Source organism: Odontesthes bonariensis, chromosome 12 (assembly GCF_027942865.1).
Source record: "Odontesthes bonariensis isolate fOdoBon6 chromosome 12, fOdoBon6.hap1, whole genome shotgun sequence".
NCBI classification, from domain to species: Eukaryota; Metazoa; Chordata; class Actinopteri; order Atheriniformes; family Atherinopsidae; genus Odontesthes; species Odontesthes bonariensis.
In genome coordinates this window covers 770,265-790,691 of record NC_134517.1, presented here as the reverse complement: position 1 = coordinate 790,691, position 20,427 = coordinate 770,265, and the positions used below count along the sequence as shown (strand labels likewise).

The 20,427-nt window shown below is 46.2% G+C and overlaps 1 protein-coding gene across 2 annotated transcripts in view; it reads left to right on the top strand.

Annotated features, from left to right (window-relative positions):
• The window catches only part of ccdc93 (CCC complex scaffolding subunit CCDC93), a 43,037-nt gene extending 22,857 nt beyond the window's left edge, over window positions 1-20,180 (top strand). For both annotated transcript variants that reach the window (XM_075478880.1, XM_075478882.1), the window contains 11 exons: window positions 7,040-7,102; window positions 7,401-7,474; window positions 9,842-9,923; window positions 10,003-10,077; window positions 10,471-10,542; window positions 12,283-12,391; window positions 18,372-18,454; window positions 18,580-18,617; window positions 18,691-18,775; window positions 19,156-19,269; window positions 19,673-20,180. In XM_075478880.1, coding sequence (XP_075334995.1) covers window positions 7,040-7,102; window positions 7,401-7,474; window positions 9,842-9,923; window positions 10,003-10,077; window positions 10,471-10,542; window positions 12,283-12,391; window positions 18,372-18,454; window positions 18,580-18,617; window positions 18,691-18,775; window positions 19,156-19,269; window positions 19,673-19,729 — 852 coding nt within the window. In that variant the 3' untranslated portion in view covers window positions 19,730-20,180. The remainder of the gene's footprint in view (window positions 1-7,039; window positions 7,103-7,400; window positions 7,475-9,841; window positions 9,924-10,002; window positions 10,078-10,470; window positions 10,543-12,282; window positions 12,392-18,371; window positions 18,455-18,579; window positions 18,618-18,690; window positions 18,776-19,155; window positions 19,270-19,672) is intronic.
• The last annotated feature ends 247 nt before the right edge of the window (window positions 20,181-20,427 follow it).

The window sequence follows — 20,427 nt, the reverse complement described above, 5'->3', positions numbered from 1 at the left end:
ACCTTACTGCAGCAGATACTGGCTCACACAAGTCCTTTAGAGCCTCACACCTTACTGCAGCAGATACTGGCTCACACAAGTCCTTTAGAGCCTCACACCTTACTGCAGCAGATACTGGCTCACACAAGTCCTTTAGAGCCTCACACCTTACTGCAGCAGATACTGGCTCACACAAGTCCTTTAGAGCCTCACACCTTACTGCAGCAGACACTGGCTCACACAAGTCCTTTAGAGCCACACCTTACTGCAGCAGAAACTGGCTCACACAAGTCCTTTAGAGCCTCACACCTTACTGCAGCAGATACTGGCTCACACAAGTCCTTTAGAGCCTCACACCTTACTGCAGCAGATACTGGCTAACAAGTCCTTTAGAGCCTCACACCTTACTGCAGCAGACACTGGCTCACACAAGTCCTTTAGAGCCTCACACCTTACTGCAGCAGATACTGGCTCACACAAGTCCTTTAGAGCCTCACACCTTACTGCAGCAGACACTGGCTCACACAAGTCCTTTAGAGCCACACCTTACTGCAGCAGAAACTGGCTCACACAAGTCCTTTAGAGCCTCACACCTTACTGCAGCAGATACTGGCTCACACAAGTCCTTTAGAGCCTCACACCTTACTGCAGCAGATACTGGCTAACAAGTCCTTTAGAGCCTCACACCTTACTGCAGCAGATACTGGCTCACACAATTCCTTTAGAGCCTCACACCTTACTGCAGCAGACAGTGGCTCACACAAGTCCTTTAGAGCCTCACACCTTACTGCAGCAGACACTGGCTCACACAAGTCCTTTAGAGCCTCACACCTTAGTGCAGCAGATACTGGCTCACACAAGTCCTTTAGAGCCTCACACCTTAGTGCAGCAGATACTGGCTCACACAATTCCTTTAGAGCTTCACACCTTACTGCAGCAGATACTGGCTAACAAGTCCTTTAGACCCTCACACCTTACTGCAGCAGATACTGGCTCACACAATTCCTTTAGAGCCTCACACCTTACTGCAGCAGACACTGGCTCACACAAGTCCTTTAGAGCCTCACACCTTACTGCAGCAGACACTGGCTCACACAAGTCCTTTAGAGCCTCACACCTTAGTGCAGCAGATACTGGCTCACACAAGTCCTTTAGAGCCTCACACCTTAGTGCAGCAGATACTGGCTCACACAATTCCTTTAGAGCTTCACACCTTACTGCAGCAGATACTGGCTAACAAGTCCTTTAGACCCTCACACCTTACTGCAGCAGATACTGGCTCACACAATTCCTTTAGAGCCTCACACCTTACTGCAGCAGACACTGGCTCACACAAGTCCTTTAGAGCCTCACACCTTACTGCAGCAGACACTGGCTCACACAAGTCCTTTAGAGCCTCACACCTTAGTGCAGCAGATACTGGCTCACACAAGTCCTTTAGAGCCTCACACCTTACTGCAGCAGACAGTGGCTCACACAAGTCCTTTAGAGCCTCACACCTTACTGCAGCAGACACTGGCTCACACAAGTCCTTTAGAGCCTCACACCTTACTGCAGCAGATACTGGCTCACACAAGTCCTTTAGAGCCTCACACCTTACTGCAGCAGACACTGGCTCACACAAGTCCTTTAGAGCCTCACACCTTACTGCAGCAGACACTGGCTCACACAAGTCCTTTAGAGCCTCACACGTTACTGCAGCAGATACTGGCTCACACAAGTCCTTTAGAGCCTCACACCTTAGTGCAGCAGATACTGGCTCACACAAGTCCTTTAGAGCCTCACACCTTACTGCAGCAGACACTGGCTCACACAAGTCCTTTAGAGCCACACCTTACTGCAGCAGAAACTGGCTCACACAAGTCCTTTAGAGCCTCACACCTTACTGCAGCAGATACTGGCTCACACAAGTCCTTTAGAGCCTCACACCTTACTGCAGCAGATACTGGCTAACAAGTCCTTTAGAGCCTCACACCTTACTGCAGCAGACACTGGCTCACACAAGTCCTTTAGAGCCTCACACCTTACTGCAGCAGATACTGGCTAACGCAAGTCCTTTAGAGCCTCACACCTTACTGCAGCAGATACTGGCTAACAAGTCCTTTAGAGCCTCACACCTTACTGCAGCAGATACTGGCTAACGCAAGTCCTTTAGAGCCTCACACCTTACTGCAGCAGATACTGGCTAACAAGTCCTTTAGAGCCTCACACCTTACTGCAGCAGATACTGGCTCACACACGTCCTTTAGAGCCTCACACCTTACTGCAGCAGATACTGGCTAACAAGTTCTTTAGAGCCTCACACCTTACTGCAGCAGATACTGGCTAACAAGTCCATTAGAGCCTCACACCTTACTGCAGCAGATACTGGCTCACACACGTCCTTTAGAGCCTCACACCTTACTGCAGCAGATACTGTCTAACAAGTTCTTTAGAGCCTCACACCTTACTGCAGCAGATACTGGCTCACACAAGTCCTTTAAAGCCTCACACCTTACTGCAGCAGATACTGGCTAAAGGCTCGTGTATACTTCGCAGCAGTGTGTCGCAGTGAGCTTGTCGCAGACATGACGCAGTTATTTTTGATTTATGCCTTGAAGCGCTGTCTGCGCTATGTTAATCCCACGCCACAACGCAAGAGGGACAATCACGAACAAGCTAGGATTGTGGGTGTTACGGTTACGGAGGTCATTCAACAACAATGGCGACTGGACGAATGCGCACTTTGATTGAGATGCAGCTGATCGATCTAAAAATAGAAGAAATATTGCTACTACTGGAGCTGGCAGAGAGGCGAAAGAATCGTCACGGTTAGCACGGTTAGCGTCAGCCGGTTAGCGTCAGCCGGTTAGCGTCAGCCGGTTAGCAAACCGGAAATACGCATAGTGTAGAGCGGATGTAGAGTTGACCAATCAGAGGCCTCCTTTCTCTCCTCCCTGCGGTGATGTCTGCGGCACTGTCTGCGGTGAGTTACAATTTTGAGGAGGTGCACCAGAGTGTCTGCGTAGTGTCTGCGTTAACTGCGACACACACGCAGACGACCTGGTTTCCGAGTATAAATCAGGCTTAACAAGTCCTTTAGAGCCTCACATCTTACTGCAGCAGATACTGGCTCACACAAGTCCTTTAGAGCCTCACACCTTACTGCAGCAGATACTGGCTCACACAAGTCCTTTAGAGCCTCACACCTTACTGCAGCAGATACTGGCTCACACAAGTCCTTTAGAGCCTCACACCTTACTGCAGCAGATACTGGCTAACAAGTCCTTTAGAGCCTCACACCTTACTGCAGCAGACACTGGCTCACACAAGTCCTTTAGAGCCTCACACCTTACTGCAGCAGATACTGGCTCACACAAGTCCTTTAGAGCCTCACACCTTACTGCAGCAGATACTGGCTAACACAAGTCCTTTAGAGCCTCACACCTTACTGCAGCAGATACTGGCTCACACAAGTCCTTTAGAGCCTCACACCTTACTGCAGCAGATACTGGCTAACAAGTCCTTTAGACCCTCACACCTTACTGCAGCAGATACTGGCTCACACAATTCCTTTAGAGCCTCACACCTTACTGCAGCAGACAGTGGCTCACACAAGTCCTTTAGAGCCTCACACCTTACTGCAGCAGACACTGGCTCACACAAGTCCTTTAGAGCCTCACACCTTAGTGCAGCAGATACTGGCTAACACAAGTCCTTTAGAGCCTCACACCTTACTGCAGCAGACAGTGGCTCACACAAGTCCTTTAGAGCCTCACACCTTACTGCAGCAGACACTGGCTCACACAAGTCCTTTAGAGCCTCACACCTTACTGCAGCAGATACTGGCTCACACAAGTCCTTTAGAGCCTCACACCTTACTGCAGCAGATACTGGCTCACACAAGTCCTTTAGAGCCTCACACCTTACTGCAGCAGATACTGGCTCACACAAGTCCTTTAGAGCCTCACACCTTACTGCAGCAGACACTGGCTCACACAAGTCCTTTAGAGCCTCACACCTTACTGCAGCAGACACTGGCTCACACAAGTCCTTTAGAGCCTCACACGTTACTGCAGCAGATACTGGCTCACACAAGTCCTTTAGAGCCTCACACCTTACTGCAGCAGATACTGGCTCACACAAGTCCTTTAGAGCCTCACACCTTACTGCAGCAGACACTGGCTCACACAAGTCCTTTAGAGCCACACCTTACTGCAGCAGAAACTGGCTCACACAAGTCCTTTAGAGCCTCACACCTTACTGCAGCAGATACTGGCTAACAAGTCCTTTAGAGCCTCACACCTTACTGCAGCAGATACTGGCTAACACAAGTCCTTTAGAGCCTCACACCTTACTGCAGCAGATACTGGCTCACACAAGTCCTTTAGAGCCTCACACCTTACTGCAGCAGATACTGGCTAACAAGTCCTTTAGAGCCTGACACCTTACTGCAGCAGAAACTTGCTCACACAAGTCCTTTAGAGCCTCACACCTTAGTGCAGCAGATACTGGCTAACAAGTCCTTTAGAGCCTCACACCTTACTGCAGCAGACACTGGCTCACACAAGTCCTTTAGAGCCTCACACCTTACTGCAGCAGATACTGGCTCACACAAGTCCTTTAGAGCCTCACACCTTACTGCAGCAGACAGTGGCTCACACAAGTCCTTTAGAGCCTCACACCTTACTGCAGCAGATACTGGCTCACACAAGTCCTTTAGAGCCTCACACCTTACTGCAGCAGACACTGGCTCACACAAGTCCTTTAGAGCCTCACACCTTACTGCAGCAGACACTGGCTCACACACGTCCTTTAGAGCCTCACACCTTACTGCAGCAGACACTGGCTCACACAAGTCCTTTAGAGCCTCACACCTTACTGCAGCAGATACTGGCTAACACAAGTCCTTTAGAGCCTCACACCTTACTGCAGCAGATACTGGCTAACACAAGTCCTTTAGAGCCTCACACCTTACTGCAGCAGATACTGGCTCACACAAGTCCTTTAGAGCCTCACACCTTACTGCAGCAGATACTGGCTAACAAGTCCTTTAGAGCCTCACACCTTACTGCAGCAGATACTGGCTAACAAGTCCTTTAGAGCCTCACACCTTACTGCAGCAGATACTGGCTCACACAAGTCCTTTAGAGCCTCACACCTTACTGCAGCAGATACTGGCTAACAAGTCCTTTAGAGCCTCACACCTTACTGCAGCAGATACTGGCTAACACAAGTCCTTTAGAGCCTCACACCTTACTGCAGCAGATACTGGCTCACACAAGTCCTTTAGAGCCTCACACCTTACTGCAGCAGATACTGGCTAACACAAGTCCTTTAGAGCCTCACACCTTACTGCAGCAGATACTGGCTAACAAGTCCTTTAGAGCCTCACACCTTACTGCAGCAGATACTGGCTAACAAGTCCTTTAGAGCCTCACACCTTACTGCAGCAGATACTGGCTAACACAAGTCCTTTAGAGCCTCACACCTTACTGCAGCAGATACTGGCTCACACAAGTCCTTTAAAGCCTCACACCTTACTGCAGCAGACACTGGCTCACACAAGTCCTTTAGAGCCTCACACCTTACTGCAGCAGATACTGGCTCACACAAGTCCTTTAGAGCCTCACACCTTACTGCAGCAGATACTGGCTCTTTTGGTCAGAAACACCAGCTGGTCAAAATTTAGCATAAGAATCCACCACGTTCATGGAGAAGACAGAGATGCAGATTAAATGCTACAGACTTCATCCAGTGTCTGAAAAAAGAAGCCACCATCTGGACTGAACTGAATGTACTGCATGAGCAGGTTTTTTTCTTCCTTGATTTCATGGTCATGTGCTGCGGTGATGGTGTCTTGGTTCGTGGTTCATGAAGTAGGGAGACCTCCCTGAACCTGAACCCCACAGAGAATCTTTGAGATGCGTTGACTTTACACATTAGCTCATGGAATTAGAACTAGGGATGTCCCGATCAGGTTTTTTTTTACCCCCGAGTCGTTTGCTTTTGAGTATCTGCCGATACCGAGTCCCGATCTGATACTTGTACAGTACATTAAAAAAAATGAAGATCGGGGAAGAAACAGATCCAGGATGTCCCTGATTCGTTATTTTCTTCACTTATTTTATCATTTAACACTTATAAACAGAGCACTTCTGTGAGGTAGCTTGAACAACAAAAGTAATCAAGTAATAAACAAATTCTTCACGTTGTAGTTCAGTGCAACAATGTGTGATATAAAAACCAGCAGCAGCTCAACCCGAAATACCTGCAGGCATGGAAACAAATAAGCAACTAAAAGTGCCACTGTGTCCTAAAGTAAGGTAGTAATGTGCTTTAACTGCCCTCCTAATTTTTCCTCTCCTCCTCTGGCTTCACAGAAGGAAATGTACGTTTTTCTTGATTAAAAACCAACATCTCTACCTGGTCAGGTTTGAGCCTGTTCCTGTTCTCATCAAGGATGTTAGCCATGTCCTTTGCCACCTCTTGAAATCCCAAGTTTCCATATCTCACAGTTTGCAATCGCAACGTTTTTGTGCTCCACTTTAAAATACCTCCACAGCGTGGACATTCGGCCCCCAGCTTCAAGCTGCCGCCGTGTTCTGCTTCGCGTTACGGCACGCAGCAAACTGTTATTTGTTCCCATTTGTTTTGAAATATTATAGCTCTGATTTTAAAAAAAAACAAGAAATAATGAGAATAAATATACATATATAGATAGGCTACATATCCGATCCCTGATCGGGATGATACGTCCGATTCTGATCGAGTCTGAAACCACGTGATCGGCCCTGATTTCCAATCAGGTGATCGGATGGGGACATCCCTACCTCACACAGCTGTCTGACTCCATCAGCAATACGAGATGTACAGGTGGATGGTGCGAGCGGCCCTGGTTTTCCCCTGGAGCCGAGGTTTATAATTAAATGTGTGTGGCAGGGAGGGATACTGGAAACCCGAACACTTTATAAATACTCTGCTGCATCTGGAGATGCAGCCAATAAAAGATTGGTATTGGTTGAACAGAGCTTCTGCAGTGATGAGACGATGGTGACGGTATCTGTGTTTGTGCTGACAGCTGCAGACCAAGCAGGCAGAGGTGAAGGAGGACTGTGACAGGGCCAAGATGAAGCTGACGGAGGTAAACACCTGCTGCACACACACTGCCCAACCGGATCTGCTCTGTTTCCACTGTAAAACAACAGGCCCACCAGGCCTACAGTGAGGCTGGACTCCATCTCTGAGCAGCCTCACACAGTTAGGGCAGAAAGGATCACGCTCTGTATTGGTTTGGTCCATGTCTCCCAGCCCTACACTGGAGCATGACTGAAGTTGAGATCAGTTATTAGATATAAGATGAGTCAGTGATTTATGATGTGATGGTCGTGCTTTCATGCTAAGAAACGTGAGCATCACGAGCTTCTGTCTGAATGTTGCAGGCCACCGAGCGCTCAGAGAAGCTGCAGAGGGAGCTGCAGTCTTTAGAGGAGATGGAGGAGCAGGCCGACGCTGGGTGAGACCTTTCATCCTCACCACACACCAAAGGGCTGCTCCAGTGTCTCCACATCTGCTTTCAGAGTTACAGCTGTGGCTTTCAGGCCCCCCCACTGCAGTGTTAGGCACACAGGGCCTCTGATCAGCCTTTTCTGGCCTCGCAGGAGGAAACATCCCATTCATCCCTTTAACGGCTGTCCCTTCTGTAGCCTGGAGAACTTTATTTAGATTTCCTCTGAAACAGTTGTTCACCATCACACAGCGGACATAAATCTGAGAGTTGTTTCTGCTCCAAACAGGTCAGTGAGGTGACATCTAAAAAGAGTTATGTTAAATAAATGATAGAAGACTGAAGAGCTGTTCACCCACCCATAAGATCTGGGGCTGCAGGTGCCTTCAGAGGAACAACCGTGCACACTCACGTGCACTCCTACAGTTACCTTAGAGACGCATGTTTCTGGACTGTGGGAGGCAAGAACCCACAGGTGCACAAGGAGAACATGAGAACTCCAGGCAGAGAACACCAGCTGGGATCAGAAGCAGAGCCAGAAGCAGAACCAGAACCAGAAGCAGAGGCAGAAGCAGAGCCAGAAGCAGAGCCAGAATCAGAACCAGAAGCAAAGCCAGAAGCAGAGCCAGAATCAGAACCAGAAGCAGAGCCAGAAGCAGAGCCAGAATCAGAACCAGAAGCAGAGCCAGAAGCAGAGCCAGAAGCAGAGCCAGAAGCAGAGCCAGAAGCAGAGCCAGAAGCAGAGCCAGAAGCAGAGCCAGAAGCAGAGCCAGAAGCAGAGCCAGAAGCAGAATCAGAAGCAGAGCCAGAAGCAGAGGCAGAAGCAGAAGCAGAACCAGAACCAGAATCAGAAGCAGAGCCAGAAGCAGAGCCAGAAGCAGAGCCAGAATCGGAACCAGAAGCAGAGCCAGAAGCAGAGCCAGAAGCAGAGCCAGAAGCAGAGCCAGAAGCAGAATCAGAAGCAGAGCCAGACGCAGAGGCAGAAGCAGAAGCAGAGCCAGAACCAGAATCAGAAGCAGAGCCAGAAGCAGAGCCAGAAGCAGAGCCAGAAGCAGAGGCAGAAGCAGAAGCAGAACCAGAACCAGAATCAGAAGCAGAGCCAGAACCAGAATCAGAAGCAGAGCCAGAAGCAGAGCCAGAAGCAGAAGCAGAGCCAGAAGCAGAATCAGAAGCAGAACCAGAGCCAGAGCCAGAAGCAGAGCCACAACCTGAACCAGAATCAGAAGCAGAAACAGAACCAGAAGCAGAGCCAGAGCCAGAACCAGAACCAGAACCAGAAGCAGAAACAGAACCAGAAGCAGAGCCAGAACCAGAACCAGAACCAGAATCAGAAGCAGAACCAGAAGCAGAATCAGAGCCAGAAGCAGAAGCAGAAGCAGAGCCAGAACCAGAACCAGAACCAGAACCAGAATCAGAGCCAGAAGCAGAAGCAGAGATAGAAGCAGAGGCAGAGGCAGAGGCAGAGGCAGAGGCAGAAGCAGACAGAAGCAGAGGTAGAGGCAGAAGCAGAAGCAGAAGCAGAGACAGAGACAGAGACAGAGACAGAGACAGAGACAGAGGCAGAGGCAGAGGCAGAGGCAGAGGCAGAGGCAGAGGCAGAGGCAGAGGCAGAGGCAGAGGCAGAGGCAGAGGCAGAGGCAGAGGCAGAGGCAGAGGCAGAGGCAGAGGCAGAGGCAGAGGCCTCCTGCTGTGAGGAGACAGTCCATCTGCAGCGTTTCCTCATCTTGTGTTCCATCAGCTGTGATAAAACCCATCCCTGTCCTGCTTTCCATCTGCAGATCAGCTTGTTGAAGGATTCTGTTCTCATGAAGAATCCCCTCAGGCAGACAAAGAGATCAGAGCCACTGTAGGCTGTAACCACGCAGTAACTTCACAAGTTAGCCCACTGCAATAGAATAAGTGTTTCATACCAGTTCTCCCCGTTAAAAGGGTCCACAGGGTCTGTTAGAACAAACTGGGATGACCCTTTTTGGCTGAGGTGGGAACTGCACACAGTGGTTTAACACAGTGGAACCCCCCCTCTGGTCCTCTGGTTCAGGGTGGGTTTACAGGAGGAGGTTTTATCTTCAGTGTGGGATTTCTCAGCACAAAACCAATAGAAGCATTTAAAACCATTTGAATTTAACTTTGGAACATGTGTAACAAACCTGATGTGATGTGTTCTGATCACTGTTTAGTTGATTCCATTCATGCAGTGGATAAGTTAGAAAGAAAGAAGCTCTGAAAGCTTTATGCAGCTCTGTCAGTTTGTCCTTCAGCTTTCCATCAGATGATGAAACTACAGAGGTTAGGAGCTGAGAGACGAGCTGAGAGGCATGTGATCAGTGCCAGGAATGGGCCACCTCTGACTCTTTCAGGCTTTTCTCTCTTCAACAGCCTGCTGGAGAAGCTGAAGGCTTTGGTCACCATGAATGAGAATCTGAAACAGCAGGAGCAGGATTTCCGCACACACTGCAGAGTGAGTACACACACACACTGGGATTCCCTATTCGATTGGTGGGGATTGAGTTTTCTCTTCAATGTGTCTGTTTTCCCAGGAAGAGATGGCCCGTCTGCAGCTGAACATCGAGGAGCTGAAGTCGGCGTCAGGGCAGGACACAGAGGAGGAAAGGGTACGTTCAGCATCTATTAATGTTTATATTCTGCAGGAAAGCTGTTTTTACTCAAAAGGAGCCTCCATCCAGAAAGAGATGGTCTGTATATCAGGTGGAATTACAGACGTATGTGGAAATGTAGAGTTAAAGTTCCTGCTCTGTATCAAATGTAAGTCCCTTCTGAATTTGATTGGAGAGAAACCTTGGTGTTCTTAGCGTGTCCCACGTGGAGCAACAGACACACTGAGCCAAAGTGGGGACGAACGCTGGGTCAAGCACAACAAAGTGTTAGAAACAGCTGAAGAATGATGAACAGCCTGCATGGGCCAGCCTCACCCCGTCCATTATAAGAGGCCCAGCTTTTAACTGATCCTAAATAACCAACTAAACTAAACAAGTTGTTCTTTTCAGGAGAGGAGCCAGCTGATCGACACGCAGTATAACACAGACAGGGAAAAGCTACAGAAGATCCGCCTGCTCATGGTAACCACTTTTTATTTCTCACACTTTTTAACATCTTTTTATGATGCGTTACCATGCCAACAGGAGAGATGCTCACAAACAGCAAATGCTGATTGAGCTTTTCAGAACCCTACTGATGCCTGTAAAAAGATCTCAAATCCCAGATGAGTTGGAGAGGAAACATTAAGGCCAGTTCATCTGTAGAGCACAGTTGAAAGTGCTTTACAGCTCCATACAATCACAAGAAGCTGCTAAACATAAAAAAGAAAGCCTTCAGGGAGGTAGACAGTTATTGAAGTCTGTTCAAAAACAGCTGAAAAACAAGATATGAGACGGCAAGAATGTACAGAAAAGAGCTTAACTCCAACGTAAGAGATGTGTGGTCAGAATGAAAAAGATCCCAGGCTTTAATGTGAAGGAGGATCAGACTGATGGAAACATGGACAGAGCCAATGAGCTGAACATGTGTTTTCAACAGGTTCAGCTCAGATCAACACTCTGCATGCTCCTTCCTCACACTCTCCCTGTCTCACCTCCATAATGTCACCCTCCACCTCAGTCATGGATCTTAACGCAGCCTCAACAATATTTTCCCCACATCAGGACACACTGAGACCCCCCCCCCCTCCAGCCTGTCTGTCTCCAGCAGTCAGGTGTAGATGCAGCTGGAGAGGCCCAGAATGAGGCTGCAGGTTCTGTATGAGGGATTCTACAGCACCTCCTCAGCCTCAGGCTGGAAGGAGGAAGTCCCAGAGCTGTGGAAGACCGTGTTACAGGACCTGAACAATCTCATCCATCTGCCTTCCCTCAGCGACTACAGTCCAGGTGCTCTAACATCCCACATCATGAAGGTCCTGCTGGCTCCCCTCAGTAAGTGAGGTGTTACCTTCAGGACCCACTGCAGTTATCTCATCGTCCTGGGGTGGTGTTGAAGATGCCATCATCTGCCTGCTCCAGACTCAAAGAAACTGAACAAACTGATAAAGAAGGCCGTCTCTGGAGCGGATTGTTAAAGGAAGAATGCTTGGACATAACATGATGTTGAAACATGCTTTGTTTCAGTGCTTTTTCAGCTGTGATGCAACACAGAGAGATGCAGGAGGTCCTTCCTGCCAGCAGCAGTAACCATATTCAATACAAGTTTATCATGACAAAAAAAAGAACTACTGCAACAATATAATTTCACTTTGGGGAAAAATAATGATTTTTTTTCTTTAATTCAATTTCAACTCAGTAGAACTGCAGTTTACAGTTGAGTTAAAGTATAAGAAACATCTGTTCAGTTCAGTTTGGTGTATATAGCACCAAATCAGAGCAAATGTCCTCAGATTCAGACTTAATTGTTATGTAGTCATTGTCACTCGAAATACACAAAATTACTAAAATGCATCTCAAGGTGCTTAAAAGATACAGTCCAATTCAAGCCAATTCATTGTAATCATAATCCAATCAAATCAAATGAATTGGATTCCAAATTAGTCCAATTCATACAGAGACCCCGGCTCATTAAAAAAGTATCCTAGCTAAGTACACGAACAGATAACAGAAACTTCTCTCTGATCCAATCCCCCGTCCTGAGCTGCATGAGGCGACTGTGGAGAGAAAAACTCCCTTTAACAGGAAGAAACCTCCAGAACCAGAACCAGGCAGGGCGGCCATCTGCCTGGACCAGCTGGGGCTGAGAGGACAGGAAAGGGGGATAAGGAACATGAGCTTTAACATTTGCTGTTGGAGCTAACAGTCAGGATTCATTCTGCTCAGGCTCGGAGGAACCGTGAGATTGCAATACTGCAGAGGAAGATAGACGAGGTGCCCAGCCGGGCAGAACTGACCCAGTATCAAAAGAGATTTATCGAACTCTACAGCCAAGGTGGGTTCCTCCTCTACCTCTGCTTTGAACTTATCATGCTTCCGCATCTGCTTCCTGCCTTTTGCTCCAAGTCTTTTTATTGCTGTTTATGCATTGATATTGTACAGAGTACGTAAATCCAGATGGTTACAAACATTACAGATATAAACATCACCCCCCCTCGCTCCAACAGCCCCATCCCTGCAACAATAGCCCCGTACCATCGTCCATATACAAAAAAACAGAAAACCATATAGTGATTAAATTTAAAAAAAAAAAAAAAGGTATATAAATTAATTAAATAATAATTAAAGAAAAATAAATAAATAAATAATTAAACAAAAAATAGTCCTTATAAATTCCAGATCATTCAAGTTCAGGATCCATCACATACAACACCACCAAAATCAGACATCTAATATTTCTATATGACTCAAAAATGGTTCCCATATAGAATACAATTTTTGAATACACCCTTTTGTGGAATAACGAATCTTCTCTAATACCAAATGGTGCAGAAGGTTGTTGATCCACATTTTAAAGGTTGGGGGAAGTTTCTCCTTCCACTTAAACAGTATCAGTCGCCTGGCTATGAGAGTTGCAAAGGCTATCATGCTCTTCGTCTTATGATTAAGGTGAGCGTCATAAGGAGTTGTTCCAAATATGGCTGTAATGGCAGAAGGCTCTACAGGTATTCGCAAAACATCTGAAAACGTTTTAAATACCGACTGCCAGAAGTTGTCTAATTTCGAACAAGACCAAAACATGTGTGAGAGGGTGGCTGGCATCTGTCTGCATCGATCACAAATGGGGTCAACATTAGGTGGGAATTTTGCTAACCTCACTTTAGACCAATGAAGGCGATGTACAACTTTGAACTGGATAACTATATGTCGTAGGCAGATTGAGGAAGAATGTATTCTATCTAAGGCTCTTTCCCAGATATTGTCAGGAAGTTCAGACCCCAAGTCAGCCTCCCACTGAGTCTTTAGTGATGTCAACGGCTCCAAATTATATGAATTTAGTAGGGAGTATATGCTCCCAATCACCCCTTTGGAGCCTGCTTTAAACTTCAAAATGTGATTTAAGAGGGAGTCAGGCGGCTGGGATGGGAAATGTGTAAGTGTTTTTGATATGAAATTACGGAGCTGCAAAAATCTGAAAAACTGAGAGTTTGGGATTTTGAATTTGAGCTTTAACTGATCAAAGGTTGTAAAGATATTATCTATGAATAGATTCTTTATTGTGGCAACCCCTCTATTAGTCCATTCATAAAAAGCACCGTCCATAACTGATGGCGTGAACTGGTGGTTTTTTATTATAGGGGCACAAGTGGGCAAATCCTTAAGAGAAAAGCTTCGTCTGAATTGTGTCAGTATTTTAAAGGAATGCTTCACAATCGGATTCGAGGTGTATTTAGATATTGGTTCCCAGAGGGGGAGTTTTGAGCATAGAAGTGAATGTAAGGAGGTATGAAGACACGAGGAGGTTTCCATTCGTAACCACTCAGGGTTAGTGGCAGATGGAGGATCTTTCCAAAACAGCATAGTCCTTATGTTAGCTGCCCAATAGTAAAACTGAAAGTTAGGGAGGGATAATCCTCCATAACGGCGATGTTGTTGTAAGATTCTTTTCCGTATACGAGGGGTTTTCTTGTTCCATATAAATCCTGACACCAAATTGTTCACTGACATAAAAAAAGATTTGGATAGATATAAGGGGATGCACTGAAATGCATATAAAAATTTGGGCAAAACATTCATTTAAATTACGTTAATTCTGCCTCCCAGTGACAAGGGGAGAAAATCCCAGCGTTCTAAGTCTCGCTTAAGGTGGTTTAATAGCGGTGAAAAATTGGTTTTGAATATGTCTTTTAAGTCATGTGTTATCCAGATTCCTAGGTATTTGAATTTGTGTGAACTGACTTTAAGTGGGAACAAACCAAAGTCAATTTGTTTTGCTGCTGCATTCACTGGCATAATTTCAGACTTTTGTAGATTGATTTTGTATCCTGATATTTTGCCGAATTCTTCAAGAAGGTTCAGAGTAATAGGTAGACTACTCAAAGGTTGAGACAGATATAGAAGCATGTCGTCAGCATACAAGGACACCTTATTATCTGAGTCATATCTCTGTATTCCCTTTATATTGTCTTCACCACGTATGGCTAAGGCTAGTGGCTCGATCGCGATGGCGAACGGGATGGGTGACAGGGGACAACCCTGCCGGGTGCCGCGGTGGAGAGGGAAGTAGGAGGAGAGGTTGTTGTTCGTACGGACGGCTGCTAGTGGGGAGGAGTACAGAATTTTAATCCAGGAGATAAATTTTTCACCAAAGCCAAATTGTCTGAGAGTGTAGAAAAGGTAATCCCACTCCACCCGGTCAAACGCCTTCTCGGCATCAAGTGATAGTAATATTTTTGGAATGTCGGGGCGAGTGGGACCATAAAGAATATTAAATAGGCGTCTAATGTTAAATAAGGAATGGCGACCTTTAATAAAGCCAGTTTGATCATCGGCTACAATTGAGGGCAACACTGTCTCTAAGCGGCAAGCCAGGATTTTGGAGAGAATTTTATTATCCACATTTGAGATGGGATGAGATGGGACGGTATGAACCACAATCTAAAAGGTTTCTATCTTTTTCGGAATAAGGGAGATAATAGCTTGTCGCATTGTTAGAGGAAGGGAGCCAGTGGCATATGACTCCTCAAATACAGAGAGCAGGATGGGAGAGAGTTGGTCTGCAAATTTCTGAAAGAATTCACTTGGAAACCCATCGGGTCCTGGGGATTTTCCGGTTTGCATGAGCCTAATCGCTTTAATAAGTTCCTCTACAGAAAGTGATTTGTCTAGCTCGGATACAATTTTGTCATCAATTGTAGGAACCTTTATTTTCCTAAAAAAAGAGTCAAACAAAGCGTGGTCACTAAGGGATTCACTATCATACAGCTTCGAGTAAAATTTGTGGAAACAAGAATTAATCTCGGAATGGTCAGTATGTTTGATGCCAGATTCGTCGTTTATCTCAGCTATTGTCCTATCCACAGTTTTCTGGTGGAGTTGTTGGGCAAGAATCCTCCCTGTCTTTTCACCACTTTCGTATATTTTACTCTGACTTATTTATTAGGTTTTCAATGTGTCTCGTTGATAGTAGGTTGAACTCAGTTTGAAAAGTTAGTCGTAGTTTGAATAAATCATCGGATGGGGTAACAGCAAGGGTAGCATCATTTGTTAGCTGTTCAAGTCTCATATTGTAACGTTTCCTTTGTCGTGCGCTATACGATATTATTTGTCCTCTCAAATACGCCTTCATGGATTCCCACACCGTCAAAGAGGACATTCCTGGAGTCTGGTTATGTTCCAGGAAGAAAGTAATTTCAGAGGAGATAAACTTGATGAAGTCTTCATCTGAAAGAAGTAAAGTGTTAAGACGCCAGGGGTGATAATTGGCTTTGGAAATCGGTATGCATAGAGTCATCAACAAGGGTGCATGGTCCGAGATAACTATGGCCTGATATTCACATTTTTTAATTAGTGAGAGAAGTTTTTATCCAAAAACAAATAATCAATGCGTGAGTATGTTTTGTGGACTGGAGAAAAGAAGGAGTAACTTCTAGCTGTAGGGTTTTGAAAGCGCCACACATCAACTACACCATACGTATCAAGAAAAAGCTGCAGTTGAGCAGCTGCACTGGATTTGGACGCAGTCTTAGATGAACTACGGTCCAAAGTAGGTTATAGCGTGCAATTCATATCACCTCCAAGGATGAGATGATGCGTGTCCATATTGGGGATGTGCGCAAAGAAATTTATAAAGAAGGAGTTGTCATCCCAGTGTGGTGCATATACATTGGCCAGGACAACCGGTGTGTTGTACAGTCTGCCTACTACAATTATGTAGCGGCCTGAGGAGTCCATTTCAACCTTTGACATAACAAATGAGATGTTCTTATTAATAAGGATGGCCACACCTCTAGATTTGGAATGAAAATTAGAGTGATATGATTGTCCGATCCATCCTCCCCTGAGTCGAAAATGATCAAAAGTTCGGAGGTGTGTCTCCTGGAGAAAGGCGATTCCCACCTTTAATTTACTCAGATGGGTTAATACTTTTTTTCGTTTGGTGGGGTGGTTCAAGGACTTTACATTCCAGCTTACAAAGGCCACCTCGCAATCAGCTGAACTATCTGAAAAACCGGTCTTAGTTATAGCCATAATCAAGAGTGAGAAGGATTGATATTCTGTTTAAGTTTCCTATATTTATTGTGTTGGAAAGGACCTTTAAAAAATTAAAGTTGAACAAGAAACCAAGGGGAAAAAAAAGAAAAAAAGACAAGAAAAATAAAGGTTGATCAGGTACTGCAACTCCCCGACCCTCACCTATCAGAACAAGGTGAATCCCAAACCCCTCGCAAAAACATCTACACATTTAAGTGCTTGTTGGGTTACACTAGTCCTAAAAGAACAAGCTCTGCTTTTAAAGAACACACTTTCACATAAGGCACCAAAGACAAAGCCAAAGATAAACATAATTTCTTCTGTTGTCTAAATTAGAGAGAGGAAAAAAAAATAACAACAATAGTAACGTAACAGAAGCACATTACAGTAATCTGACAAATCAGATTGTTATATCTGCTGTAAATAAAATAAAAGCATGGGAAACTGGAGTTTTAACTTTAACTGACTTCACTCCCTTCAGTCAGGGTGATATGTATGGGTGATAGAGTGTAAAGTACCAACCTTATACATGCGCAGCATTTAGACAATTCACCCGTTTTAAATCGCAGTCAGTCCGGTAAGATTTCGGCTTTCACGTAAGCCATGGCTTCTCCCGGGCTTTGAAACCGTTTCTCAGTTCCGTTATACGTGATCCGGATTCGTGCTGGGTAAAGGAGACCGTATTTAACACCGTCTCGACCACGAAGCAGTCGTCGCACCTCATTGAAGGCAGATCTGGCCTGTACGACGCTCAGGGCATAGTCCGGGAAAATTAAAACATCTGTCCCGTTGAATCGGAGCGGTCCGGACTCCCTGGCGCGGCGGAGGATGTCCACGCAATCCTGGTAGTAATGAACTTTCGCCACGATGACCCGGGGTTTTCCGTCTTGGCTTCTCGGCTGCAGACCTCTGTGAGACTGGTCGATCAGGATGTCTTTATCCAGTTTCGGCGCTTCTCTTAGCAGTTTGGAGACAGCCGTTGGTGTGCTTGAGCCTGGGGTTTCTGGGACGTTTAATATTCGGATGTTGGAGCGTCTCATTCTTCCTTCCATGTCAAGACATTTCTCCCGCAAACTGCCGACCTCCGTCTCAAGTTTCCCCACTTTCGTTTGCAACGAGGTAACGTCGTCTGAACAGGATGACAGCCCCTGCTCCATGTGCGACACCGTTGTTTTCATCACCTCCACTTCGGAGCGGATCGCGGCGGTGTTGTTAGCCAGCTCCAACTTTACTGCCTGTAGCTCGGATTTGATGTTTTCAAAATCTTCAGATAGAGCGGCTTTAAGCTCCGACCTGAGCAGCGTGGCTATTTCTGATTTCAACGCCGCGAGGATTTCGGTCTTCAGGTCCGCCACGTCCATTTGGTCAGCAGGCTGAGGTGTACTACACGACTCACTCGAGCTCGAGGCTTTTGGCACAGTTGCAGAGGCTCCTCCAGTGAACTCGAATTTCCGCAAATTGTAGGCCATGTATCACAGAAAAAATAATGTATAATGATAAAAAATAGTGACTGAGGCGATGTGTCGCAGGTTCCTATTGAATACTGTGCCTAGAAAAGAAATTTAAAACGAAATTCAGCAGAGCATGTCACTTGTGCTGCCTACTCCATCGCCTGCTCGCTAGCGCCCCCTGCTTCCTGGCTTTTGAACATGTTATTTTATTTGGTACCATGATTATCTGCCTCGTGTTCTATGAAGTGTAATTCCTTTAGAATAAATCAAACAAATGAAGCGGGTTCACACGAGGGTTCAGTCTGTGCTCATTCTGGTTTGACCCTCCAGTGTCTGCTACACACAAAGAGACCAAGCAGTTCTTCACTCTCTACAACACTTTAGATGACAAGAAGGTCTATCTGGAGAAAGAGGTCAGTAACCACAGCACTTATGTCACCATTATGGAAAATAAATACCAATATAATGGCAGATTCTGGAAGAATCTCTGTATTTCCATGTGAACATCTTTGCTGTACACAATCATTTCCTTCTGCAGGTGAATCTGCTGAACTCCATCCATGACAACTTCCAGCAGTAAGTACAGATCCACTTTGTCCTGTATGTGAGTTTGAGTGTAGCAGAGTGTCTGACCGGCTGTGCTCTTCAGAGCCATGTCGTCTGCAGCAGCCAAGGAGCAGTTCCTCCGACAGATGGAGCAGATAGTGGAGGGGATCAAGCAGAGTCGCATCAAGGTACGAGCAACTCTAACCTTCCAGAACATCATGAAGATCGGTGTTGTGGACGCTGCGTCGCTGGATATGTTCACATGTTAGCCTGAGTCAAACCTTCAGGGGGACAGAATGTCTCAGTTCTAAGATGCATTCTGCAAAATGACAGTATTCAGTTAATAAGTAGGGATTTCCACCAGGCCAGGGATACCTGCTGAGAGAGAGAAACACAAGTTAACGACCACCATGATGTCACATGTGCATGGAGAGGAGCAGAGGGAGGAGAGGTGCATCATGGGAGGTCGTGAGGGTGTCTGCTTCCTGAAGATAATTTGTGGGCCCAATAATGAGTATAAATGCAGAATTCTCCAGGGTCATGAATCCACCAGCATGTTTGTTTCCAGATGGAGAGGAAGAAGCAGGAGAACAAGATGAAGAGAGATCAGCTGAATGACGAGTACCTGGAGCTGCTCGACAAGCAGAGGCTCTACTTCAAAACTGTCAAAGACTTCAAAGAGGTGAGAGACTCTGCATGTGCTGTGTGCAGCATGCGCCTCCAGAGATGAGATACCAGCACCCAGCCAGGAAACATGTTGGAACTATGTTCAATATATCTTTAGTCAAAAATCCCACAGAGACGCTAACACAGCTCCAGTTTCAGCTGTTCATAGCAGCTGTTTTAGGACCTGGATCGAGTCTGTATCTCTTCTGTGCTGCCATGCAAACATGAATTTAACTTTAAAACAAACTCCACACTTCCCTTCTGTGTCTGTGCAGCATGCAGCCGCTGCAGCTCCTCAGAGCAGGACAGTGTGATAGTTAGCTGCTGAAATGATCTGACAGACACGTTCTGCTGATCAGCCGCTGATCACTCGTGTGTGCTGGGACATGTCTACATGCTGTTTGTTTTCCTCTCACCAGGAGTGTCGGCGTAATGAGATGCTGCTGTCCAAGCTGAGAGCCAAAGGAGCCTCGTAGCCGTCCTCCTGCTGCTGGGCCGTGTGTGAGCACACATGCATCCACATGCTCTGTAACATTCCACAATGACTCACATGATTGTCTGTCACTGATGTGAGGGTCTTGGCATTGCATTTCCATTCCCACTGTGTTCGTCTCATGTGCCAAATCCAGCTGACTGGAGAACAGAAAAAAACAGCCAACGTTCATTTATCATGAAGCTGGCCACCACACCAGTGGATGTAATAATATCTGCCTTTAGCTTTTGCACTGTGGGACACAGAAGCACTTAAAAGGTGGCAGGTTTCTTCTTCTCTGGATTAAAAGTGAAGCGTTCCCTGCTGATTCTTTATGTTGTGAAGCCACCTGTTCATCTGTGCCTCCACAGTGTGTCCGCTGCACACCTGCTTCTGTTGCCATGCAAAGACATTTAGAACCTGATGAATAAAATATTTCCATGATGACATGAAAAGCCTTTGGTGTCAGAGCTGGATTCACCTCTAAATGAAGCACGTGTGCTTTTGATTTCCTTTGCTGAACACTTTGAAGTCAAACTGTTTATCAGAATAACTGTCCCTTTCATATCCATGTAAAACAACAAGAAATACAGAAGAATGAAAGGGTGGGATGAAGAATGCTGAGGTGGCACTTTAGTGGTGGTAAGAGGATTTTATCCATAATCTTAGAGTAGAAAGTCAGCTGTGCTAACCCTGAGGCCT